We start from the raw sequence: 21934 nt of genomic DNA on the forward strand, positions 1-21934 counted from the left end.
CCTTGGTGTCCACATCACCAACAAACTATCATGTTCCAAACACACCAAGACAGTCATGAAGAGGGCATGACAACACCTTTCCCTCTCAGGAGACCTAAAATATTTGACATGGGTCCCCAGATCTTCAAAAAGTTATACAGCTGCACCAGCGAGAGCATCCTACCCAGTTGCAACACCGCCTGCCATGGCAACTGCTCGGCATCCCACCATAAGGCACTACAGAGGGTAGTGCATCAAGCTTCCTGCCATCCAGGACCCATAGTACCAGTCAAAAATTTGGACACACCTACTCATTCAAGGGTTGTTCTTTTTTCTTACTTTTTTCTACATTGTAGAATAATAGTGAAGACATCAAAACGGTAAAATAACACGTGGCATCATTCAGTAACCGAAAAAGTGTTTAAAAAAATATTTTAGATTCTTCAAAGAAGCCACCCTTTGCCTTGATGACAACTTTGCACACTCTTGAAATTCTCTCAACCAGCTTCATGAGGAATTATTTTCCAAAAGTCTTGAAGGAGTTCCCACATATACTAAGCACTTGTTGGCTGCTTTTCATTCACTCTGTGGTCCAACTCATCCCAAACCATCTCAATTGGGTTGAAGTAGGATGATTGTGGAGGCCAAGTCATCTGATGCAGCACTCAATCGCTCTCCTTCTTTGTCAAATAGCCCTTACACATCCTAGACGTGTGTTTTGCGTCATTGTCCTGTTGAAAAACAAATCGTAGTCCCAGTAAGTGCAAACCAGATGGGATTGCGTATCACTGCAGAATGCTGTGGTAGCCATGCTGGTTAAGTGTGCCTTGAATTCTAAATAAATCACAGACAGTGTCACCAGCAAAGCACCCCCCCACCTCCTCCTCCATGCTTCATGGTGGGAACCACACATGTGGAGATCATCCGTTCACCTACTCTGTGTCACACAAAGACATGGCAGTTGGAACCAAATATCTCAAATGTTGACTCATCAGACCAAAGGACATATTTCCACCGGTCTAATGTCCATTGCTCGTGTTTCTTGGCCCAAGCAAGTCCCTTCTTCTCATTGGTGTCCTTTAGTAGTTTCAATGACAAACTCATTTTAATTAGATCAGATAGGTGTGTTGTAACTGTTGCAAAATAATGACATTAGGATACTGTATGTTAAAAGCACTGTGTGAGTATCCCTTGCCAACAGACAAAGAGCTATCATTGGTTCACCAATCAGGGCGTTGATTGGCTTAGCTTCAGTAACAAGGCATGATGTATAACGAAACAATTTCTTCTTGGGGAGAATGTTTCTTTGGTTCCTTTAGGTGACGTCCTGACAACTGATACACAGGGAATTTTCTTGCAACGTTCCCATGAAACTTGTCTGGAACATAAATATCTTGTGTTCTGAGGACAAGGCAACCATGTTCTGTGTATGTTTGGTGGGATGTTGATGGAATATTCTCCTAACCCACAGAAAACTGGACACGTGAATGTTCTTGCAACGTTCCCATAAAACGTGTCTAAAATGTGTCTTCATATTGTATATTCTGAGAACATGGTAACCACATTCTGGGTACGTTCTGTTTTACATCAAGGGGAATGTTCCAACTCTAATGCCAAAATATCCTACAAGGTTCTCAGTAGGTTTTTTCTAACATAGATAGAATGTTCCCCTAACTAACAGAAAGCTGCACACTCAAACATTAGGGGAACATTACGGGTAACATCACAAAAAATATATTTCTCCCCTTGAGTTGTTAGCTGGGCAGTCATTAAAGCTGCAGGGAAGATTACCCCATTAAAGGGAGGGCAGTAACAGTGTGACTGGCTTGAGAAGGTGAGTAGATGAAACACACAATCTGGCCGCTTTTATTACCAGGAGGAGAAGATATCTATCATGCAGTTTATGGCCCTATAAACCTTTGGTCTGTTCATGGGTCTTGTTCCTCCTCTTTTCTCTCTCTCTCTCTCTCTCTCTCTCTTTATATATATATATATTTATGTATACATATAAATCGCTCTCCTCTCTCTCTATACAGTGGGGCAAACAAGTATTTAGTTAGCCACCAATTGTGCAAGTTCTCCCACTTAAAAAGATGAGAGAGGCCAGTAATTTTCATCATAGGTACACTTCAACTATGACAGACAAAATGAGAAAAGAAAATCCAGAAAATCACATAGTAGGATTTTTAATGAATTTATTTGCAAATTATGGTGGAAAACCAGACCTGTAACTTCTTCTTTAAGAGGCTCCTCTGTCCTCCACTCGTTACCTGTATTAATGGCACCTGTTTGAACTTGTTATCAGTATAAAAGACAACCTCCACAACCTCAAACAGTCACACTCCAAACTCCACTATGGCCAAGACCAAAGAGCTGTCAAAGGACACCAGAAACAAAATTGTAGACCTGCACCAGGCTGGGAAGACTGAATCTGCAATAGGTAAGCAGCTTGGTTTGAAGAAATCAACTGTGGGAGCAATTATTAGGAAATGGAAGACATACAAGACCACTGATAATCTCCCTCGATCTGGGGCTCCACGCAAGATCTCACCCCGTGGGGTCAAAATGATCACAAGAACGGTGAGCAAAAATCCCAGAACCACACGGGGGGACCTAGTGAATGACCTGCAGAGAGCTGGGACCAAAGTAACAAAGCCTACCATCAGTAACACACTACGCCGCCAGGGACTCAAATCCTGCAGTGCCAGACGTGTCCCCCTGCTTAAGCCAGTACATGTCCAGGCCCGTCTGAAGTTTGCTAGAGAGCATTTGGATGATCCAGAAAAAGATAGGGAGAATGTCATATGGTCAGATGAAACCAAAATATAACTTTTTGGTAAAAACTCAACTCATTGTGTTTGGAGGACAAAGAATGCTGAGTTGCATCCAAAGAACACCATACCTACTGTGAAGCATGGGGGTGGAACATCATGCTTTGGGGCTGTTTTTCTGCAAAGGGACCAGGACGACTGATCCGTGTAAAGGAAAGAATGAATGGGGCCATGTATCGTGAGATTTTGAGTGAAAACCTCCTTCCATCAGCAAGGGCATTGAAGATTAAACGTGGCTGGGTCTTTCAGCATGACAATGATCCCAAACACACCGCCCGGGCAACGAAGGAGTGGCTTCGTGAGAAGCATTTCAAGGTCCTGGAGTGGCCTAGCCAGTCTCGAGATCTCAACCCCATAAAAAATCTTTGGAGGGAGTTGAAAGTCTGTGTTGCCCAGCAACAGCCCCAAAACATCACTGCTCTAGAGGAGCTCTGCATGGAGGAATGGGCCAAAATACCAGCAACAGTGTGTGAAAACCTTGTGAAGACTTACAGAAAACGTTTGACCTCTGTCATTGCCAACAAAGGGTATATAACAAAGTATTGAGATAAACTTTTGTTATTGACCAAATACTTATTTTCCACCATAATTTGCAAATAAATTCATTAAAAATCCTACAATGTGATTTTCTGAATTTTTTTTTTCTTTTTGCCTGTCATAGTTGAAGTGTACCTATGATGAAAATTACAGGCCGCTCTCATCTTTTTAGGTGGGAGAACTTGCACAATTGGTGGCTGACTAAATACTTTTCCCCCCACTGTATAGATATATATTTATTTATTTATTTATATAGATATAAGGTCCTTTGAGATCTTATCTCGGCTGCCATTTGAAACAGATTTGATAATTTCCAGACTTTCCAATTAGAAACCCCCATTTCCCCTTTCCTGTCTTTCCATTTGATTTGATTTGATTTATTAGGATCCCCATTAGCCGGTTCCAATGGCAACAGCTAGTCTTACTGGGGCCCGACACATAACAAAAAAAGACATTACGGGCAAAACACTTTACAATTTACATACATTTAAAAACATGAACATGTAGTGTGTATGTGTGCATCTATCCGTTACACATACATTGACTTTATTTAAATAAAGGTTCAAATAAAAAATATATAAAAAGTACAGTACATGTCAGTACATACACGCAACAAGTAGGTCACATGGGGGAGAGGTGTTGTGCCATGAGGTGTTGCTTTATTTGTTTGTGAAACCAGGTTTGCTGTTCACTTGCACTATATAAGATGGAAGGGAGGTCCATACATTATTCGAAGTGAAATCAGGTGGATGTCTCATTACCCAGTTGATGCTGTTGACTCGTCATTTTACCCTATAGGCCTACAGGCCAATGGATGTGTACTAGCCTGTGTGTATTGTCCATATGGTGGTTGTGTGATGTGAAGTGTGCAGTATGTCTGAGTATTGGTTCATACGGACCTTGAACAATGAATGGTGAGGAAGTTATTGGCAGACCAGCCCATCCCTCAGACTATGTGTCGATTCCAGTTGTTCATTAACAGGTGAGTTAAGAAAGCAGGTGAGTTGTCGAATCTGAGCGGAACAAAGCAGGTGTGTAAATCCATATACCCTTGTTTTGAAACAAAGCAGTCGATTAATGAAAGATTTCACAGTAAGTAGTTAAATGAATGAAAAACGTTTGAGACATTCAGAGAAGTAAATACATTTTTATAGGCTGTTTTTCACACAGCAATTTTGTTTTCCAACTGGAAAAAGTACATGTGCTGAATGGAATATACATTGCGTGAGAATATTGGAATATTTGGAATACAGAATAAAAGGGATGACAAGTAACTTTTTACTTTTTGGAATTATTAGAACATTTCTGGCAAATGGATTTTACCCACCCACAGCTCAATGTCTTGTCATTGAACATCTCCTCGACATCATTGGTACCAGAACAGGTCATCTAGACTGGGAAATCCAAAGACTCTCCTTATGAAAAATAGGAACATTCATTAGCTTATACATTAAGTCCTCAGAATGGCTCATAGAGGTTGGTGGGTGTGTGTCTGCTGGATGGTGTTGATCGCAGGCCGATGCGAGGCGATATACCCTCACTGTCTGGATGGGATCATGATGAACGTAGTTCTGCTGGATGACGACATCTCTCCCTGGAGTATGAGATTTGTCCGTAGCGCTGTGGAGAGTGCGATCCAGCTCGACGCTGAACTCCCCTGTAAAAGCTGTCCAAACGGTAAATGTAATCATAATTTAAAAACTGTAAATTAATAGAGCATTTGCACAGGGTTGCTGGTTCAAGTCCCACCATGGCTGAGCCCCCTTAATTGGTAGTGTACAATTATCACATATAGCAGACTATAAAAAACTAAATTGGTTTATAAGGATATCCTAGGCCTACATTGTGTTATAGATGTAAGGAAGGACCTTAGCCTAACCTAAATATTTTTAGCTTCATTTTTTGTGATTTAACTTCTCTTATCAGCTCAGATTTGATGTTCTGCTGACTTACTATCTGTGGGTCCGTAATCTTTGTTGCCACCATTATGGTGTATTGATGTTTTCTCTTCCAAGGAGTGAAGCGAAACCTGACTGCAAACTTCCTTGGGCTCGAGACTAGTTTGTACAGCAAGAAAGGCTGCAAAAGCAGCACTTGTGAAGTGGTGGAGACCTTGAAGAACCTAACTGTGAGTGTTAACCAACTCTCACACACACACACACACACACACACACACACACACACACACACACACACACACACACACACACACACACACACACACACACACACACACACACACACACACACACACACACACACACAAATATTCACATATCTAAGCTGCTTCTCCTTTGTTTCAGAAAACAGGCCAGGAGGGCTGGGTTTTGCTGGGGCCCACCTGTACCCATGCAACCTTTCAGATGGTTGAGTAAGTGTTGTGTTGCCATGACACCTTTTCTCTTTTACTTCCTCTATATATATTGCCCTCACCTTTATTCAACTTGTTTACTCTTGTAGTTACATTTTAATAACACAGTAATTTATTGCATACTGTTGTGTCATTCTCCCACTCTCCCCTGTGTGTGTCTGTCTGTCTTTCTGTCTCACATACCCTCCATTCCTCTGCCCATATCCCTCTCTCTCTCTCTCGCTGTCTCTCTCTCGCTGTCTCCATCCCTCTTTCTTTCTCTTTCTCTCCCTGTCCCTCCCTCAATCCCTCTCTCCCTCCCCTCTCAATGTTCCAGTCAAGAGGTTGGTCTGAAGCTCCTCATGCCCATCATCTCAGCAGGCAGCTTTGCTCTGTCCTGTGACTACCAAGACAACCTGACCCGCATATTGCCCCCTGCACGCAAGATCTCCACATTCTTCACAAAATTCTGGGACTTCAAAAACAATATCAAACCCAAGTGGTCCACAGCCTTCCTCTATAAGAAGCAGGAGAACACTGAGGACTGCTTCTGGTGAGTGATTTACTTGTGGGTCGCTTGTGAGACATTTCTGAGCTGTTTGTGAGTTTCCTTTGAGTTGCTTTTGAGTCGCTTGTGTCCTGACTTGTCAGTTCTGTAGGTGTAATATGCTGGAAAAGGGTGAAGGTGGATATTACCTGACAAGTGATTCCGTAGGCTAATGGACAATTTGATGACTGAGAATATTTATTTGTGTATATTATATTTGCTTAGACGTGATGTTGATACTGATATCATTGTATTTCCCCACCCCTCCTCAGGTACATCAATGCACTTGGTACAGGCTCAGCCCACTTTTCCTTACATGTCAAAAATACCCGAGTTATAACCAAAGCGGAAGACCTTAGAATGGAATTAAACTCCAAAAAGAGGACAAGCAATTGTAAGTAAACCCACATCATCTCACTCCTTTCACAAATCTGGAGGACTGGCAGATAGATAGCCCACCAGGGGGAAGGCCAGCAATGGAGTGTCCAGAACATTTTGAATGGGGTGGACAAGGTGGGGCACAGACCCAGTTTAGGGTGGCCATAACATTTGCAAGGTGGATTTTTTGTATATAATTATGATGGTTCAACGCATTAAATGCTTCAGCTTAGCGTTGGTACATTTTACAGTTCAAATAAATCACGAGTCAATTCCAAAAGTCTTGTTACAGTGTTTGCATTCAAGGTCAGGGTTTTATAAAAGGGTATTAGCATTCAGCAGTAAATTCACTTGAAAGTGCCATCACAAGTGCAAGATACACTGTGACATTCGGGAGGCTGTCTATTTTTCTAACTGGACCTTCTATGTGTGCATAGGAGCGATATCATTTTTTTATGGGCTTTAGAGTAAAGATGGAATTTAACTGTAAAGATGTATTTCATTTTAATATGTCATGAACACAATCAGTCATTATGTTTTCATCTGATTGTCAAATAAATCACTTCAAAAAGTCGGTTAAATACAGTAGGTTACCTGCGGACGTTCGTCCACTTCAAAATAAATCCAACGTCTGAACAATTTTTGTATAATTTTTTTTTTTACCTACGCCGGCGACGCTGGACTGATTGTGCACCGCCCTGTGGGACTCCCAATCACGTCCAGGGACTGTAGTGACACCTCTTGCACTGAGATGCAGTGCCTTAGACCGTCGGGAGCGAAATGCACTGTGCACCCGCCATTTGAATGGAAAGAGATATCTATTACAAACACCATAAGTGTAATGACATTCAGCCTACAAAGTGACGTGCATTCATGGAGATTTTTTTTTACTTATAAGAAAAAATAACAATGTAGAAAATAATTTATAATTCGTGTCTATCCGTGTTTCATAATATTCCTTCAATTCGCACAAGGCTGAATCCATTTCATCAGAGAAAGCATCTGAGCGAGGCAAAGAGCCTCCCTCTGTCTTATTATATGAAGCCCATGTACTTTTGAAGTCGGAAGTTTACATACACTTAGGTTGGAGTCATTAAAACTAGTTTTTCAACCACTCCACAATTTTCTTGTTAACAAACTTTAGTCAGTTAGGATATCTACTTTGTGCATGACACAAGTAATTCTTCCAACAATTGTTTACAGACAGATTTTTTCACTTACATTTCACTGCATCACAATTCCAGTGGGTCAGAAGTTTACATACACCAAGTTGACTGTGCCTTTAAACAGCTTGGAAAATTCCAGAAAATTAAGTCATATCTTTAGAAGCTTCTGATAGGCTAATTGACATAATTTGAGTCAATTGGAGGTGTACCTGTGGATGTATTTCAAGACCTACCTTCAAACTCAGTGCATCTTTGCTTGACATCATGGGAAAATCAAAAGATATCAGCCAAGACCCCAGAAAAAGAATTGTAGACCTCCACAAGTCTGGTTCCACTTTGGGAGCAATTTACAAATGCCTGAAGGTACCACGTTCATCTGTACAAACAACAGTACGCAAGTATAAACACCATGGGGCCACGCAGCCGTCATACCGCTCAGGAAGGAGACGCGTTCTGTCTCCTAGAGATGAACGTACTTTGGTGCGAAAAGTGCAAATCAATCCCAGAACAACAGCAAAGGACCTTGTGAAGATGCTGGAGGAAACAGGTACAAAAATATCTATATCCACAGTAAAACGAGTCCTATATCGACATAACCTGAAAGGCCGCTCAGCAAGGAAGAAGCCACTGCTCCAAAACTGTTGTAAAAAAGCCAGACTACGGTTTGCAACTGCACATGGGGACAAAGTTCTTACTTTTTGGAGAAATGTCCTCTGGTCTGATGAAACAAAAATAGAATGACCATCATTATATTTGCAGGAAAAAGGGGGAGGCTTGCAAGCCGAAGAACACCATCCCAACCGTGAAGTACGGGGGTGGCAGCATCATGTTGTGGGGGTGTTTTGCTGCAGGAGGGACTGGTGCACTTCACAAAATATATGGCACAATGAGGGAGGAAAATTCAGTGGATATATTGAAAAAAACATCTCAAAACATCAGTCAGGAAGTTAAAGCTTGGTCCGAAATGGGTCTTCCAAATGGACAATGACCCCAAGCATACTTCCAAAGTTGTGGCCAAATGGCTAAAGGACAACAAAGTCAAGGTATTGGAGTGGCCATCACAAAGCCCTGATCTCAATCCAACATAAAATTTGTGGGCAGAACTGAAAAAGCATGTGCGAGCAAGGAGACCTACAAACCTGACTCAGTTACACCAGCTCTGTCAGGAGAAATGGGCCAAAATTCACCCAACTTATTGTGGGAAGCTTGTGGAAGGCTCTCCAAAACGTTTTACCCAAGTTAAACAATTTAAAGGCAATGTTACCAAATACTAATTGAGTGTACGGAAACTTCTGACCCACTGGGAATGTGATGAAAGAAATAAAAGCTGAAATAAATCATTCACTCTACTATTATTCTGACATTTCACATTCTTAAAATGAAGTGGTGATCCTAACTGACCTAAAATTGAATTTTTATTAGGATTAAATGTCAGGAATTGTGAAACTGAGCTTAAATGTATTTGGCTAAGGTGTATGTAAACTTCCGACTTCAACTGTAAGTGGACACCTGCTCGTCAAACATCTCATTCCAAAATCCTAGTCATTAATACGGAGTTGGTCCCCCTTTGCTGCTATAACAGCCTCCACTCTTATGGGAAGGCTTTCCACTAGATGTTGGAACATTACTGTGGGCACTTGCTTCCATTCAGCCACAAGAGCATTAGTGAGGTCGGGCACTGATGTTGGGCGATTTCCTTGGCTCGCAGTCGTTCCAATTCATTCCAAAGGGGTCGATGGGTTTGAGGTCAGGGCTCTGTGCAAGCCAGTCAAGTTCATCCACACAGTTCTCAACAAACCATTTCTGTATGGACCTCGCTTTGTGCATGGGGGCATTGTCATGCTGAAACTGCCAAGGGCCTTCCCCAAACTGTTACCACAAATTTGGAAGCACAGAATTGTATGGAATGTCATTGTATGCTGTAATGTTAAGATTTCCCTTCACTGGAACCAAGGGCCCTAGCACGAACCATGAAAAACAGCCCCAGACCATTATTCCTCCTCCACCAAACATTACAGTTGGCACTATGGATTCTTGCATGTAACGTTCTCCTGGTATCCGCCAATCCCAGATTCGTTCATCGGAGTGCCAGATGGTGAAGTGTGATTCATCACTCCAGAGAACGGTTGGCATTGCGCATGTGATCTTAGGCTTGCGTGTGGCTGCTCGGCCATGGTTGCAACACTCACTCGGTAGTGAGTGTTGCAACCGAGGACAAACGATTTTTGTGTGCTATGCACTTCAGCACTCGCCGTTCCCATTCTGTGAGCTTGTGTGGCCTACCACTTCGCGGCTGAGGCGTTGTTGCTCCTAGATGTTTCCACTTCACAATAACAGCAGTTACAGATGACCGGGGAAGTTCTAGCAGGGCAGAAATGTGACAAACTGACTTGTTGGAAAGGTGGCATCTTATGACGGTGCCACGTTGAAAGTCACTGAGCTCTTCAGTAAGGCCGTTCTACTGTATGTCTATGGAGATTGCATGGCTGTGTGCTAGATTTTATACACCTGTCAGCAACGAGTGTGGCTGAAATGGGTGTCCAAATCGTTTTGGCCGTGTAGTTTATCTCATGCTGTCTGGCCAAAAAGAATATGACTATTTTCTATACTATTTTTGTCTAGACAGCATGTCATACTATTTTTGACCAGATAGCATCAGATACATGGGTTTTGTATCGCTTGCTCGGATGCTTTCTCAGGTGAGATTGATGTCAGTGTCCGTCTTTGTCAATGTTATCAAAATATTCAGAGACCAATCAGATTTCGGGGAGGGGGGGGCGCGCCATTGAAGGCCACGACTTCTCTCTCTCTCTCTCTCTCTCTCTCTCTCTCTCTCTCTCTCTCTCTCTCTCTCTCTCTCTCTCTCTCTCTCTCTCTATATATATATATATATATATATATATATATATATATATATATATATATATATATATATATATATATATATATCTCACTCACTCTCCTCTTCACTGACTGTGCAGTGTTCATAGTGTGTGGGACACCAGGAGATATCGTGGACCTGAAAAATGGAACTATGGAGGTTGATCCTAGTGTTGTCTTCATCCTGGTCGATCTTTACAAGTTAGTCCTCTCTCTTTCTCTCACTCTCTCTCTCTATCCTCATTTCTCTCTCTGTCTCTCTGCCTCTCTCTCTCTCTCTCTCACTCTCTCTCTCGCTTTTTCTCTCTCCCCAGTCTATTATTTGTGTTTGCATTTTTTCACCTGAAAAAGTTCAACGAGGCTTAATACTGTAATCGCCTTGCTTGTCAGAGAGCACCAGTGTTTGCAGTGTCATTAACAATGCACCCATGACTCCCCACAGTGATAAGTACTACACCAATAAGTCCTCTATCCCTGCTATGAAGAACGTGTTGGTTCTCACCATGCCCAACACAAGGAACTATACTGTGGACACAGACCTGGGCAACAACGTGACGGTGAGACACCCTGCTTGGCTGGGGCCCTGTCTATCATTGTACTCTAAGGTTGTGTCCAAAATAGCATCCTATTCCCTATGTACTGTACACACTAAAAACAAATGGTTCTATATAGTGCCAAATAAGGTTCAATTGGCTTGTAACCATTGCAGATTACGTTTTGCTGCTAAATAGATACATTCTTTGAAGGTTCTATAAAGAACCATGCTCATAAGGTTCAACATGTAACAAGTATGTTGCTATAAAAACCACTTCCAACAGTCCCGCTATGGTTACAATCCTTTTGGGGCTACTTTATGGAGAATGGTTCTATATAGAACCTTTCTCAATCTCAAAGGTTCATTGTTTATCTTTTTGAAGAACCATACAGTTTTTTAAAATTCTGGTTAGCCATATGATATTGTTAAAATTCCATAGGTGTTATAATTGTATTAATTGACAAGTTGAATCAAGAGTTCTAGCTCTGGAACTGCTTATGATCCCTAAGAATAGAATTGAGAACCACTGATAGAGTCAAGTGTTCTCAATTGACACAAAGTCATACGTGAGTCTTTCACAAGACTCCGTCACTGGCCATAGTTATATATAACATGTAATGGCACTACTGCCCTAAATGTTTACATTAAGAATCTCAGAAAACATCTGACAAAAAAATATTTTGCTTTTTTTATTTTTTATTTTGCTTTTAACAAAACAGATTACATTAACTGGAATGACACCCACTCACAGTTGCACAAAAAGAGCTGTGAGCAATCCATGCCCCAAAATATTATAATGAACTGCTGCCCCTACATTTGAATTATCACTAAAGAAGAAAAAAGTAATGGACTACTTTTGACCAGGGTGCAATCGATCTCCGCTCTCTCCAGATGAATGACTATATGGCAGCGTACCATGACGCAGTGCTACTGTTTGGTCAGGTGATGAGGAAGATCTGGAGCGAGCCTGAGTCTGAGCTCAACCACACGGAGGTAGTCAATATCAACCACTTCAGAAACATCTCATTTGACGGTAAGAGACCAGGAAACAACACATAAAGCCATGTGGTCTGGCCTGGACATATGGCCACCTGTGTGTGTGTGTGTGTGTGTGTGTGTGTGTGTGTGTGTGTGTGTGTGTGTGTGTGTGTGTGTAGTTCTGTAGATCTGTTTAGTGTAAGCTGTGTATATGTGTTTCCATAAAGGCATCGCAGGCCACTACAAGCTGGATGACCATGGGGACAGAGACGTGAATTTTTCAGTCATTTACACCACCACTGACAACAAGGTAGGTCAGCTATCATCATTTACATTTTTAGTCATTTAGCAGATGACTTACATCATTCTATCGTGTCAATTTGAATGTTTTAACACTTTCCCTGTCTCCTCCGCAGTACGAAACTTTATTTATATTCAACACTGTCTACAACTACACCAGCATCGTCAACAGTAAACCATCCTTCATCTGGGGCAGACATCTCCCAAATGACATTCCAGACCAGGGTAAGGGTTAAACTAAAGCTGAGCGAAATACACAGAAATCCATATCACGATAAATTGCCTGAATTGATGTGCACAGTTTTTTTAATGATCCTTTAAACTACTACTACTAGTTTGATGGTTGTAGTCATCAATTGTCCCATTAACAATCACCCATATTAGCAAACTTATTTCATTTTAAACTTCACGTTTCTCTAGTATAGGCTACAGTTCATTCGGAATGTTTTCAGACCCCTTGACTTTTTCCACATTTTGTTACGTTACAGACTTATTCTAAAATGGATTCAAATAATTGTTTTCCTTATCAATCTACACACAATACCCCATAATGACAAAGCAAAAACCGTTTTTTAGAAATGTGTAAAAAATATAAAACAGAAATACCTTATTTACAAAAGTATTCAGATCCTTTGCTGTAAGACACAGAATGGAGCTCAGGTGAATCCTGTTTCATTGATCATCCTTGAGATGTTTCTACAACTTGATTGGAGTCCATCTGTGGTAAATTCAATTGATTAGACATTATTTGGAAAGGCACACAACTGACTATATAAGGTCCCACAGTTGACAGTGCATGTCCGAGCAATACCAAGCCATGAGGTCGAAGGAATTGTGCGTTGAGCTCTGAGACAGGATTGTGTCGAGGCACAGATCTGGGGAAGGGTACCAAAAAAGGGTACCAAAACATTTCTGCAGCATTGAAGGTCCACAAGAACACAGTGGCCTCCATCATTCTTAAATGGAAGAAGTTTGGAACCACCAAGACTGATCCTAGAGCTGGCCACTCAGACAAACTGAGCAATCGGGGGAGAAGGGCCTTGGTCAGGGAGGTGACCGAGAACCCGACGGTCACTCTGACAGAGCTCCAGAGTTCCTCTTTGAAGAACCTTCCAGAAGGACAACCGTCTCTTCAGCACTCCACCAATCAGGCCTTTATGGTAGAGTGGCCCGATGAAAGCCATTCTTCAGTAAAAGACATGACAGCTCATTGGAGTTTGCCGAAAGGCACCAAAAGGACTCTCAGACCATGAGAAACAAGATTCTCTGTGCTGATGAAACTAAGCTTGAACTCCTTGGTCTGAATGCCAACCATCGCGTCTGGAGGAAACCTGGCACCATCCCTACAGTGAAGCATGGTGGCGGCAGCATCATGCTGTGGTGATTTTGTTTCAGACCAGAGACTGGGAGACTAGTCAGGATCGAGGGAAAGATGAATGAAGCAAAGTACAGAGAGATCCTTGATGAAAACCTGTTCCAGAGCGCTCAGGATCTCTGACTGGGGCGAATGTTCACCTTACAATAGGACAATGACCCTAAGACCACAGCCAAGACAACACAGGAGTGGCTTCGGGACAAGTCTCTGAATGTCCTTGAGTGGCCCAGCCAGAGCCCAGACTTGAACCCGCTCGAACATCTCTGGAAATACTTGAAAATGACAGAGCTTGAGAGGATCTGCAGAGAAGAATGGGAGAAACTCCCCAAATACAGGTGTGTCAAGATTGTAGCATCATACCCAAGAACACTCTACGCTGTAATCACTGCCAAAGGTGCTTCAATAATGTACTGAGTCTGAATACTTAAGTAAATGTGATATTTCAGTTTTGTATATGTAATATAATAACAAAAATGTCTGAAATGCTGTTTTTGCTTTATCATTATGGGGTATTTCGTGTAGATTGATGAGGGAAAAAACTATTAATCATTTTTAGAATAAGGCTGTAACGTAACAGAATGTGGAAAACGTCAACAGGTCTGAATACTTTTCGAAAGCACTGTACTTATAATGGACGATTTCACCAAAATGTCTGCGATAAGTGATCGGTATGGTCTGTGTCTTTCATATTCGTTTTTCATCCCAGATCTGATTGATAAGACAGATATGGGCCAAGAACCAGTGTTGTGAGATCAGGGTGGCAGGTAGCGTAGGGGTTAAGAGCATTGGGTCAGCAAACAAAAGGTTGCTGTTTCAAAACCATAAGCCAACTAGATTATTCACCAAGTTGTCTTGGGGATTCGACAGCGATCTTAAGCAAGGCACTGAACCCTAAGTTGCTCAACTTCAATGTACAATAATACCACCTAAATTCCCCCCTTCCCTGCACACTCATTGAGAAATTGTGTAGCTATGACGCAGTCCATTTTATTGGTCTCCTCATCATAATCATGACCCCCCCCCCCCCCCCCCCAGGTTTGGGGGTGCAGAACATCGTTGTCATCGTCTTAGGTGTCACTGTGGTGGTGGTGGCTACCATCGCATTCATCTTCTACAGGTAAAGCACAAGTTAGAATCACCTTAAATCTGCCATTTTGGTGCCTGATTCCATAGAGGGTTGTTTTATCTATCATGGTATGTTCAGGGTGACCATAGAAATATAATTACCAGAACAGGAACCCCCAGTCAAGTATAACTATTTTTATGGGGGAGACCTCTTACACTGTGTTGCTATCTGTTACCAGGCAGAACAGGAGAGAGCGCCAGGTGAGGAAGAGATGGTCTCACATCCACTCTGATCTCATCACCCCGCTGGAGTATAACGAACGTAGCTTGGTCTGCCTCAAGGTCAGCTAGTTCATCAGTGTGCGGCGCCCCTAAGCATGTCATCATTGTGAGATCTCAAAGTTAAGTCACATTCTCTAATCCATCTTCTAACTCCCGTCTATGTCCATTTGTTTGTCAGATTGACGAAGACCACAGGACAAACAAAAGTTATATGATCCGCCAAGGACGCTATGATAAAAAGGTAACTCAAACTTATACAGGGCCTTCAGAAAGAATTCACACCCCTTGACTTTTTCCACATTTTGTGGTGTTACAGCCTGAATTTAAAGGGGACTAAATAGAGTTGTTTTTTTCACTAACCTACATACAATAACCCATAATGTGAATGTGGAATTATGTTCTTTGAAATTTTTACAAATTAATTAAAAATGGAAAGCTGAAATTTCTTGAGTCAATAAGTATTTAACCCCTTTGTTATGGCAAGCCTAAATAAGATCAGGAGTAAAAATATGTGTTTTTGTTTTAAAAAATCACTCAGTTTCCAAATCATAAAACAAAACAATGAATTATCCAACCAAAATGTAGAATTACATTCTTCAGTGATTCACATTGGTTCTATCACTCAAAATTATAACCCTCAATTTAACACACATCAACACTGGCAGAATGAACATTCATTTTAACATACAATATATTTAACCTATAATTCCAGTATTAACTTTCTCATCATGATTATAATTACAGATCCGTATCTCAATGCATTCTCAGCCTAAATGACTATACATTTAGCAGTGTTTAGACCTCATCAATCGAAATAAAACAATTTCAAACAAGTCTAAATCAATTACGGGCACGGTTGACCAACCCCCTCCCTTTCCCGGCACTCTTCTGGCATTTCTTCATCTTCAGATACCTTCACAGTTCAAAGTGGATGGCCCATGACAATGTCCCAATTTCAATGTCTCACCTGAGCCCCACCACAACGCCTATTATGTCTTGTCCATTTGCCCACCAGTATAGCAGCAACATAAGACAAGTTTTGGAACGGATCTCTCTTCATGGTCAAATGATCCCTTGATGACTATCTGTAGTCACAATCCATAATCTTGAGAAAGGACCGATCAGAACAACAGTTTAGTTCAGTTCATTTCTGATTCAGGAAATCCAGGCAAGCATTGACTGCATGACAAATTATTCCTTTTACCAATATTCTTAATACCAATTTCTAAAACAAATGTTAAAGAAAATAACTTCACATTCTGTTGAAACAATTTTTCCAAATTGGCTTATACTCCCCCTGACACTGTCAACCTCATCACAGAGTCATAGGATCAGGAAATTATACCGATCATCCAGCAGACCCAATCTGGTGAGATTTATATTGAAACAAAACAGACAAACAACAATACACTCCTTCATACATCATTCAATACATTCCGACATATTACTCAAGGTGTGTAAACTTCAATCCAAAAACCTCAGACTGGTAATTCCCCTATTTTGACACATGACTCACAATGTGATCAATGTATAAAAAACCACAGCACTGCAAATCAAATTAGAATTACTACCCTTAATAACTCCATTACATGTTTTATTTACCCAGAACTTGATTCAAGGAATAGAAAAATAGACCAGAGACAGGACTAACCTTCTCGTGGTCCGAATCACACATAACTATTAACTATAAACTTCTCCGTAATTATCAGTATGATAAATAAACTTCAAATCATCATCCAATGTCTCTCAGCTTTCCAGCGAGGGTGACCACACTAGAAAGTCAGGACAGAGGTCAGAGGACATTCAAACCATTCAAATAAGTGTTTCTTTCTCTACTACACAAATTATTTAAAAACAGTCAAACATTTCATACATTTCGTATCCAAGGTCACAGTAAGTTTCTTCAGTACATTTGTTATCAAAAATAATTAATGTGTTCATTTAAAACTCAGAAAATAAACATTTAAGAAAATTCCATGTGTGTGACAATTTAAGATATATTTTCTCTAACCGTGAAAAACCCAATAAAAACAAATAAAATAACATTTTATTCTAGATTGCTAACTCTTAAGCAATCCAAACAATTCAAATTCTAAACTCTTATTTTCCAATTAACTTACTTTCCTTTGTTACCTTCACTAGTCTACATCTCTGTTTCCTTTAACTCAGAAAACCCTCTACAATCTCTACTATACTCTACCTCTGTCTTTCCGTCGAATGTTACAATTTTATTTTTTAAATGATAGTAAAAACAAACATAACTTCTGCTCACAGGGAGGCCACTTTAATTACTTTGTTTCACTGGTTGTACTTTCCCATATGATGCCTTGTGACCCTGCTCTACCAGTTTACTAATGTGGTGATGTGGTGATGTAATTTTTCTATCTTGAAAGGAAAACCCAGAGTTACCTCTGCTGCAGAAAATAAGTTCATTAGAGTTACCAGCCTCAGAAATTGCAGCCCAAATAAATGCTTCACAGAGTTCAAGTAACAGACACATCTCAACATCAGCTGGTCAGAGGAGACTGCGTGATTCAGGCCTTCATGGTGGAATTGCTGGAAAGAAACCATTACTAAGGGACACCAATAAGAAGAAGAGACTTGCTTGGGCCAAGAAACATGAGCAATGGACATTAGACAGGTAGAATTCTGTCCTTTGTTCTGATGAGTCCATATGTGAGATTTTTTGTTCCAATTGCCGTGTCTTAGTGAGACGCAGAGTAGGTGAACGGATTACCTCCGCATGTGTGGATTTCACCGTGAAGCATGGAGGAGGAGGGGTGATGGTGGGGGGTGCTTTGCTGGTGACACTGTCTGTGATTTATTTAGAATTCAATTAAATTTGACCACGTAGGAGAGTGATGAAGTGCTGTATCAGAGGACCTGGCCTCCACAATCAACCAACCTCAACCCAGTTGAGATGGTCTGGGATGAATTGGACCGCAGAGTAAAGGAAAAGCAGCCAACAAGAATGATTTATTTCAGCTTTTATTTCTTTCATCACATTCCCAGTTGGTCAGAAGCTTACATACACTCAATTAGTATTTGGTAGTATTGCCTTTAAATTGTTTAACTTGGGTCAAACATTTCAGGTAGCCTTCCACAAGCTTCCCACAATAAGTTGGGAGAATTTTGACCCATTCCTCCTGACAGAGCTGGTGTAACTGTGTCAGGCCTCCTTGCTCGCACACTATTTTTCAGTTCTGCCCACAAATTGTCTACAGGATTGAGGTGAGGGCTTTGTGACGACCACTCCAATACCTTGTCTTTGTTGTTCTTAAGCCATTTTGCCAAAACTTTGTAAGTATGCTTGGGGTCATTGGCCATTTGGAAGACCCTAATTGTCCACCCTCATGATGCCATCTATTTTGTGAAGTGCACCAGTCCCTCCTACAGCAAAGAACCTCCACAACATGATGCTGCCACCCCCGTGCTTCACGGTTGGGATGGTGTTCTTCGGCTTGCAAGCCTGCCCCTGTTCTGCCAAACATAACAACGGTCATTATGGCCAAACAGTTCTATTTTTGTTTCATCAGACCAGAGGACATTTCTCCAAAAAGTAAGAACTTTGTCCCCATGTGCAGTTGCAAACCGTAGTCTGGCTTTTTTATGGCGGTTTTGGAGCAGTGGCTTCTTCCTTGCTGAGCGGTCTTTCAGGTTATGTCGATATAGGACTCGTTTTACTGTGGATAAAGATACTTTTGTACCTGTTTCCTCCAGCATCTTCACAAGGTCCTTTGCTTGTTGTTCTGGGATTGATTTGCACTTCTCGCACCAAAGTACGTTCATCTCTAGGAGACAGAACGTGTCTCTTTACTGAGCGGTATGACGGCTGTGTGGTCCCATGGTGTTTATACTTGTGTACTATTGTTTGTACAGATGAACGTGGTACCTTCAGGTGTTTGACCCAGACTTGTGGATTTCTCCAATTTTAAAATTTTTCTTAAAATACATCCCCTGTGGGATACACCTCCCATTGACTCAAATGATGTCAATTAGCCTACCAGAAGCATCGAAAGCCATGACATCATTTTCTGGAATTTTCCAAGCTGTTTAAAGGCACAGTCAACTTAGTGTATGTAAACTGCTGACCCACTGAAATTGTGATACAGTGAATTATAAGTGAAACAATCTGTCTGTAAACAATTGTTGGAAAAATTACTTGTGTCATGCACAAAGTAGATGTCCTAACCGACTTGCCAAAACTATAGTTTGTTAACAAGAAATTTGTGGAGTGGTTGAAAAACGAGTTTTAATGATTCCAGCCTAAGTGTATGTAAACTTCCGACTTCAACTCTACATACATACATATAAAGAGCCATATACAGTGCCATGCGAAAGTATTCGGCCCCCTTGAACTTTGCGACCTTTTGCCACATTTCAGGCTTCAAACATAAAGATATAAAACTGTATTTTTTTGTGAAGAATCAACAACAAGTGGGACACAATCATGAAGTGGAACGACATTTAGTGGATATTTCAAACTTTTTTAACAAATCAAAAACTGAAAAATTGGGCGTGCAAAATTATTCAGCCCCCTTAAGTTAATACTTTGTAGCGCCACCTTTTGCTGCGATTACAGCTGTAAGTCGCTTGGGGTATGTCTCTATCAGGTTTGCACATCGAGAGACTGAATTTTTTTCCCATTCCTCCTTGCAAAACAGCTTGAGCTCAGTGAGGTTGGATGGAGAGCATTTGTGAACAGCAGTTTTCAGTTCTTTCCACAGATTCTCGATTGGATTCAGGTCTGGACTTTGACTTGGCCATTCTAACACCTGGATATGTTTATTTTTTAACCATTCCTGTAACGACGTTCGTCTGTAGGAGGAGAAGCGGACCAAAAAGCAGCGTGGTGGTTATTCATGTTCTTTAATGGAAAACTGAACGATACATGAAATAACTCAAATCTACAAAACAACAAACGGAACGTGAAAACCTATACAGACTATCCTGTGACAACAAACACAGTGACAGGAACAATCACCCACAAACACACAGTGAAACCCAGGCTACCTAAGTATGATTCTCAATCAGACACAACTAATGACACCTGCCTCTGATTGAGAACCATACTAGGCCGAAAACATAGAAATGCCCCAAAACATAGAAAAACAAACATAGACTGCCCACCCAACTCACGCCCTGACCATACTAAATAAATACAAAACAACAGAAATAGAGGTCAGAACGTGACAGTACCCCCCCCCCAAAGGTGCGGACTCCGGCCGCAAAACCTTGACCTATAGGGGAGGGTCTGGGTGGGCGTCTGTCCGCGGTGGCGGCTCTGGCGCGGGACGCGGACCCCACTTCACCATTGTCTTAGTCCGCCTCCCTGGCTTACTCACCATGGCCACCCCTCTCAATGACCCCACTGGACAGAGGGGCTGCTCGGGGCAGAGGGGCAGCTCGGGACAGAGGTGAAGCAGCTGCTCGGGGCAGAGGGACAACTGCTCGGGACAGAGGGGCAGCTGCTCGGGACAGAGGGGCGATAGCAGCTCGGGACAGAGGGGCGATAGCAGCTCGGGACAGAGGGGCGATAGCTGCTCGGGACAGAGGGGCGATAGCTGCTCGGGACAGAGGGGCGATAGCTGCTCGGGACAGAGGGGCGATAGCTGCTCGGGACAGAGGGGCGGCAGCTGCTCGGGACAGAGGGGCAGCTGCTCGGGACAGAGGGACAGCTGCTCGGGACAGATGGACAGCTGCTCGGGACAGAGGGGCAGCTGCTCGGGCGGCCCCTGGCTGACTGACGGCACTGGCGGCCCCTGGCTTACTGGCGGCCCCTGGCTGACTGGCGGCACTGGCGGCCCCTGGCTTACTGGCGGCCCTGGCGGCCCCTGGCTGACTGGCGGCACCGGCGGCCCCTGGCTGACTGGCGGCACTGGCGGCCCCTGGCTGACTGGCGGCACTGGCGGCCCCTGGCTGACGGGCGGCACTGGCGGCTCCTGGCAGACGGGCGGCACTGGCGGCTCCTGGCAGACGGGCGGCACTGGCGGCTCCTGGCAGACGGGCGGCACTGGCGGCTCCTGGCAGACGGGCGGCACTGGCGGCTCCTGGCAGACGGGCGGCACTGGCGGCGCTGGGCAACCGGGAAGCTCAGCTGGCGCTGGGCAGACGGGGAGCTCCGGCAATGCTGGAGAAGAGGAAGGCCCTGGTAGCGCCGGAGAGGCGGGAGACTCCGGCAGCGGCGCCGGACAGGCGGGAGGCTCCGGCAGCGGCGCCGGACAGGCGGGAGGCTCCGGCAGAGGCGCCGGACAGGCGGGAGGCTCCGGCAGAGGCGCCGGACAGGCGGAAGGCTCCGGCGGAAGGCTCCGGCAGAGGCGCCGGACAGGCGGGAGGCTCCGGCAGAGGCGCCGGACAGGCGGGAGGCTCCGGCAGCGGCGCCGGACAGGCGAGAGGCTCCGGCAGAGGCGCCGGACAGGTAGGAGGCTCCGGCAGCGCTGGAGAGGAGGAAGCCCCTGTAAGGATGGGCCGGAGAGACAGCCTGGTACGGGGGGCTGCCACCGGAGGGCTGATGCGTGGAGGTGGTGACGGATAGACCGGGCCGTGAAGGCGTACTGGAGATCTTGAGAGCAGGGCTGGCACCAACCGCCCTGGCTGGATCTTCACCCTAGCCCGGCAGATGTGGGGAGCTGGGATGTAGCGCACTGGGCTAAGCACGCGTACTGGGGACACCGTGCGAACAACTGCATAACACGGTGCCTGACCAGCACCATGCCCGCCACAGTTAGCAC

At 43.3% G+C, this 21934-nt stretch overlaps 1 protein-coding gene across 1 annotated transcript in view; it reads left to right on the forward strand.

The window, feature by feature from the left end:
- The first annotated feature begins 4302 nt into the window (after positions 1–4302).
- si:ch73-139e5.4 (heat-stable enterotoxin receptor) overlaps positions 4303–21934 on the forward strand; it is a 28419-nt gene continuing 10787 nt past the window's right edge. The window contains exons 1-13 of the mRNA XM_021575987.2: positions 4303–5024; positions 5363–5475; positions 5651–5718; positions 6035–6250; positions 6517–6638; positions 10770–10869; positions 11111–11225; positions 12095–12236; positions 12409–12491; positions 12598–12706; positions 14892–14973; positions 15161–15263; positions 15382–15444. Coding sequence (XP_021431662.1) covers positions 4811–5024; positions 5363–5475; positions 5651–5718; positions 6035–6250; positions 6517–6638; positions 10770–10869; positions 11111–11225; positions 12095–12236; positions 12409–12491; positions 12598–12706; positions 14892–14973; positions 15161–15263; positions 15382–15444 — 1530 coding nt within the window. The 5' untranslated portion in view covers positions 4303–4810. The remainder of the gene's footprint in view (positions 5025–5362; positions 5476–5650; positions 5719–6034; positions 6251–6516; positions 6639–10769; positions 10870–11110; positions 11226–12094; positions 12237–12408; positions 12492–12597; positions 12707–14891; positions 14974–15160; positions 15264–15381; positions 15445–21934) is intronic.

The sequence above is a fragment of the Oncorhynchus mykiss genome, chromosome 20, assembly GCF_013265735.2.
Source record: "Oncorhynchus mykiss isolate Arlee chromosome 20, USDA_OmykA_1.1, whole genome shotgun sequence".
NCBI classification, from domain to species: domain Eukaryota; kingdom Metazoa; phylum Chordata; class Actinopteri; order Salmoniformes; family Salmonidae; genus Oncorhynchus; species Oncorhynchus mykiss.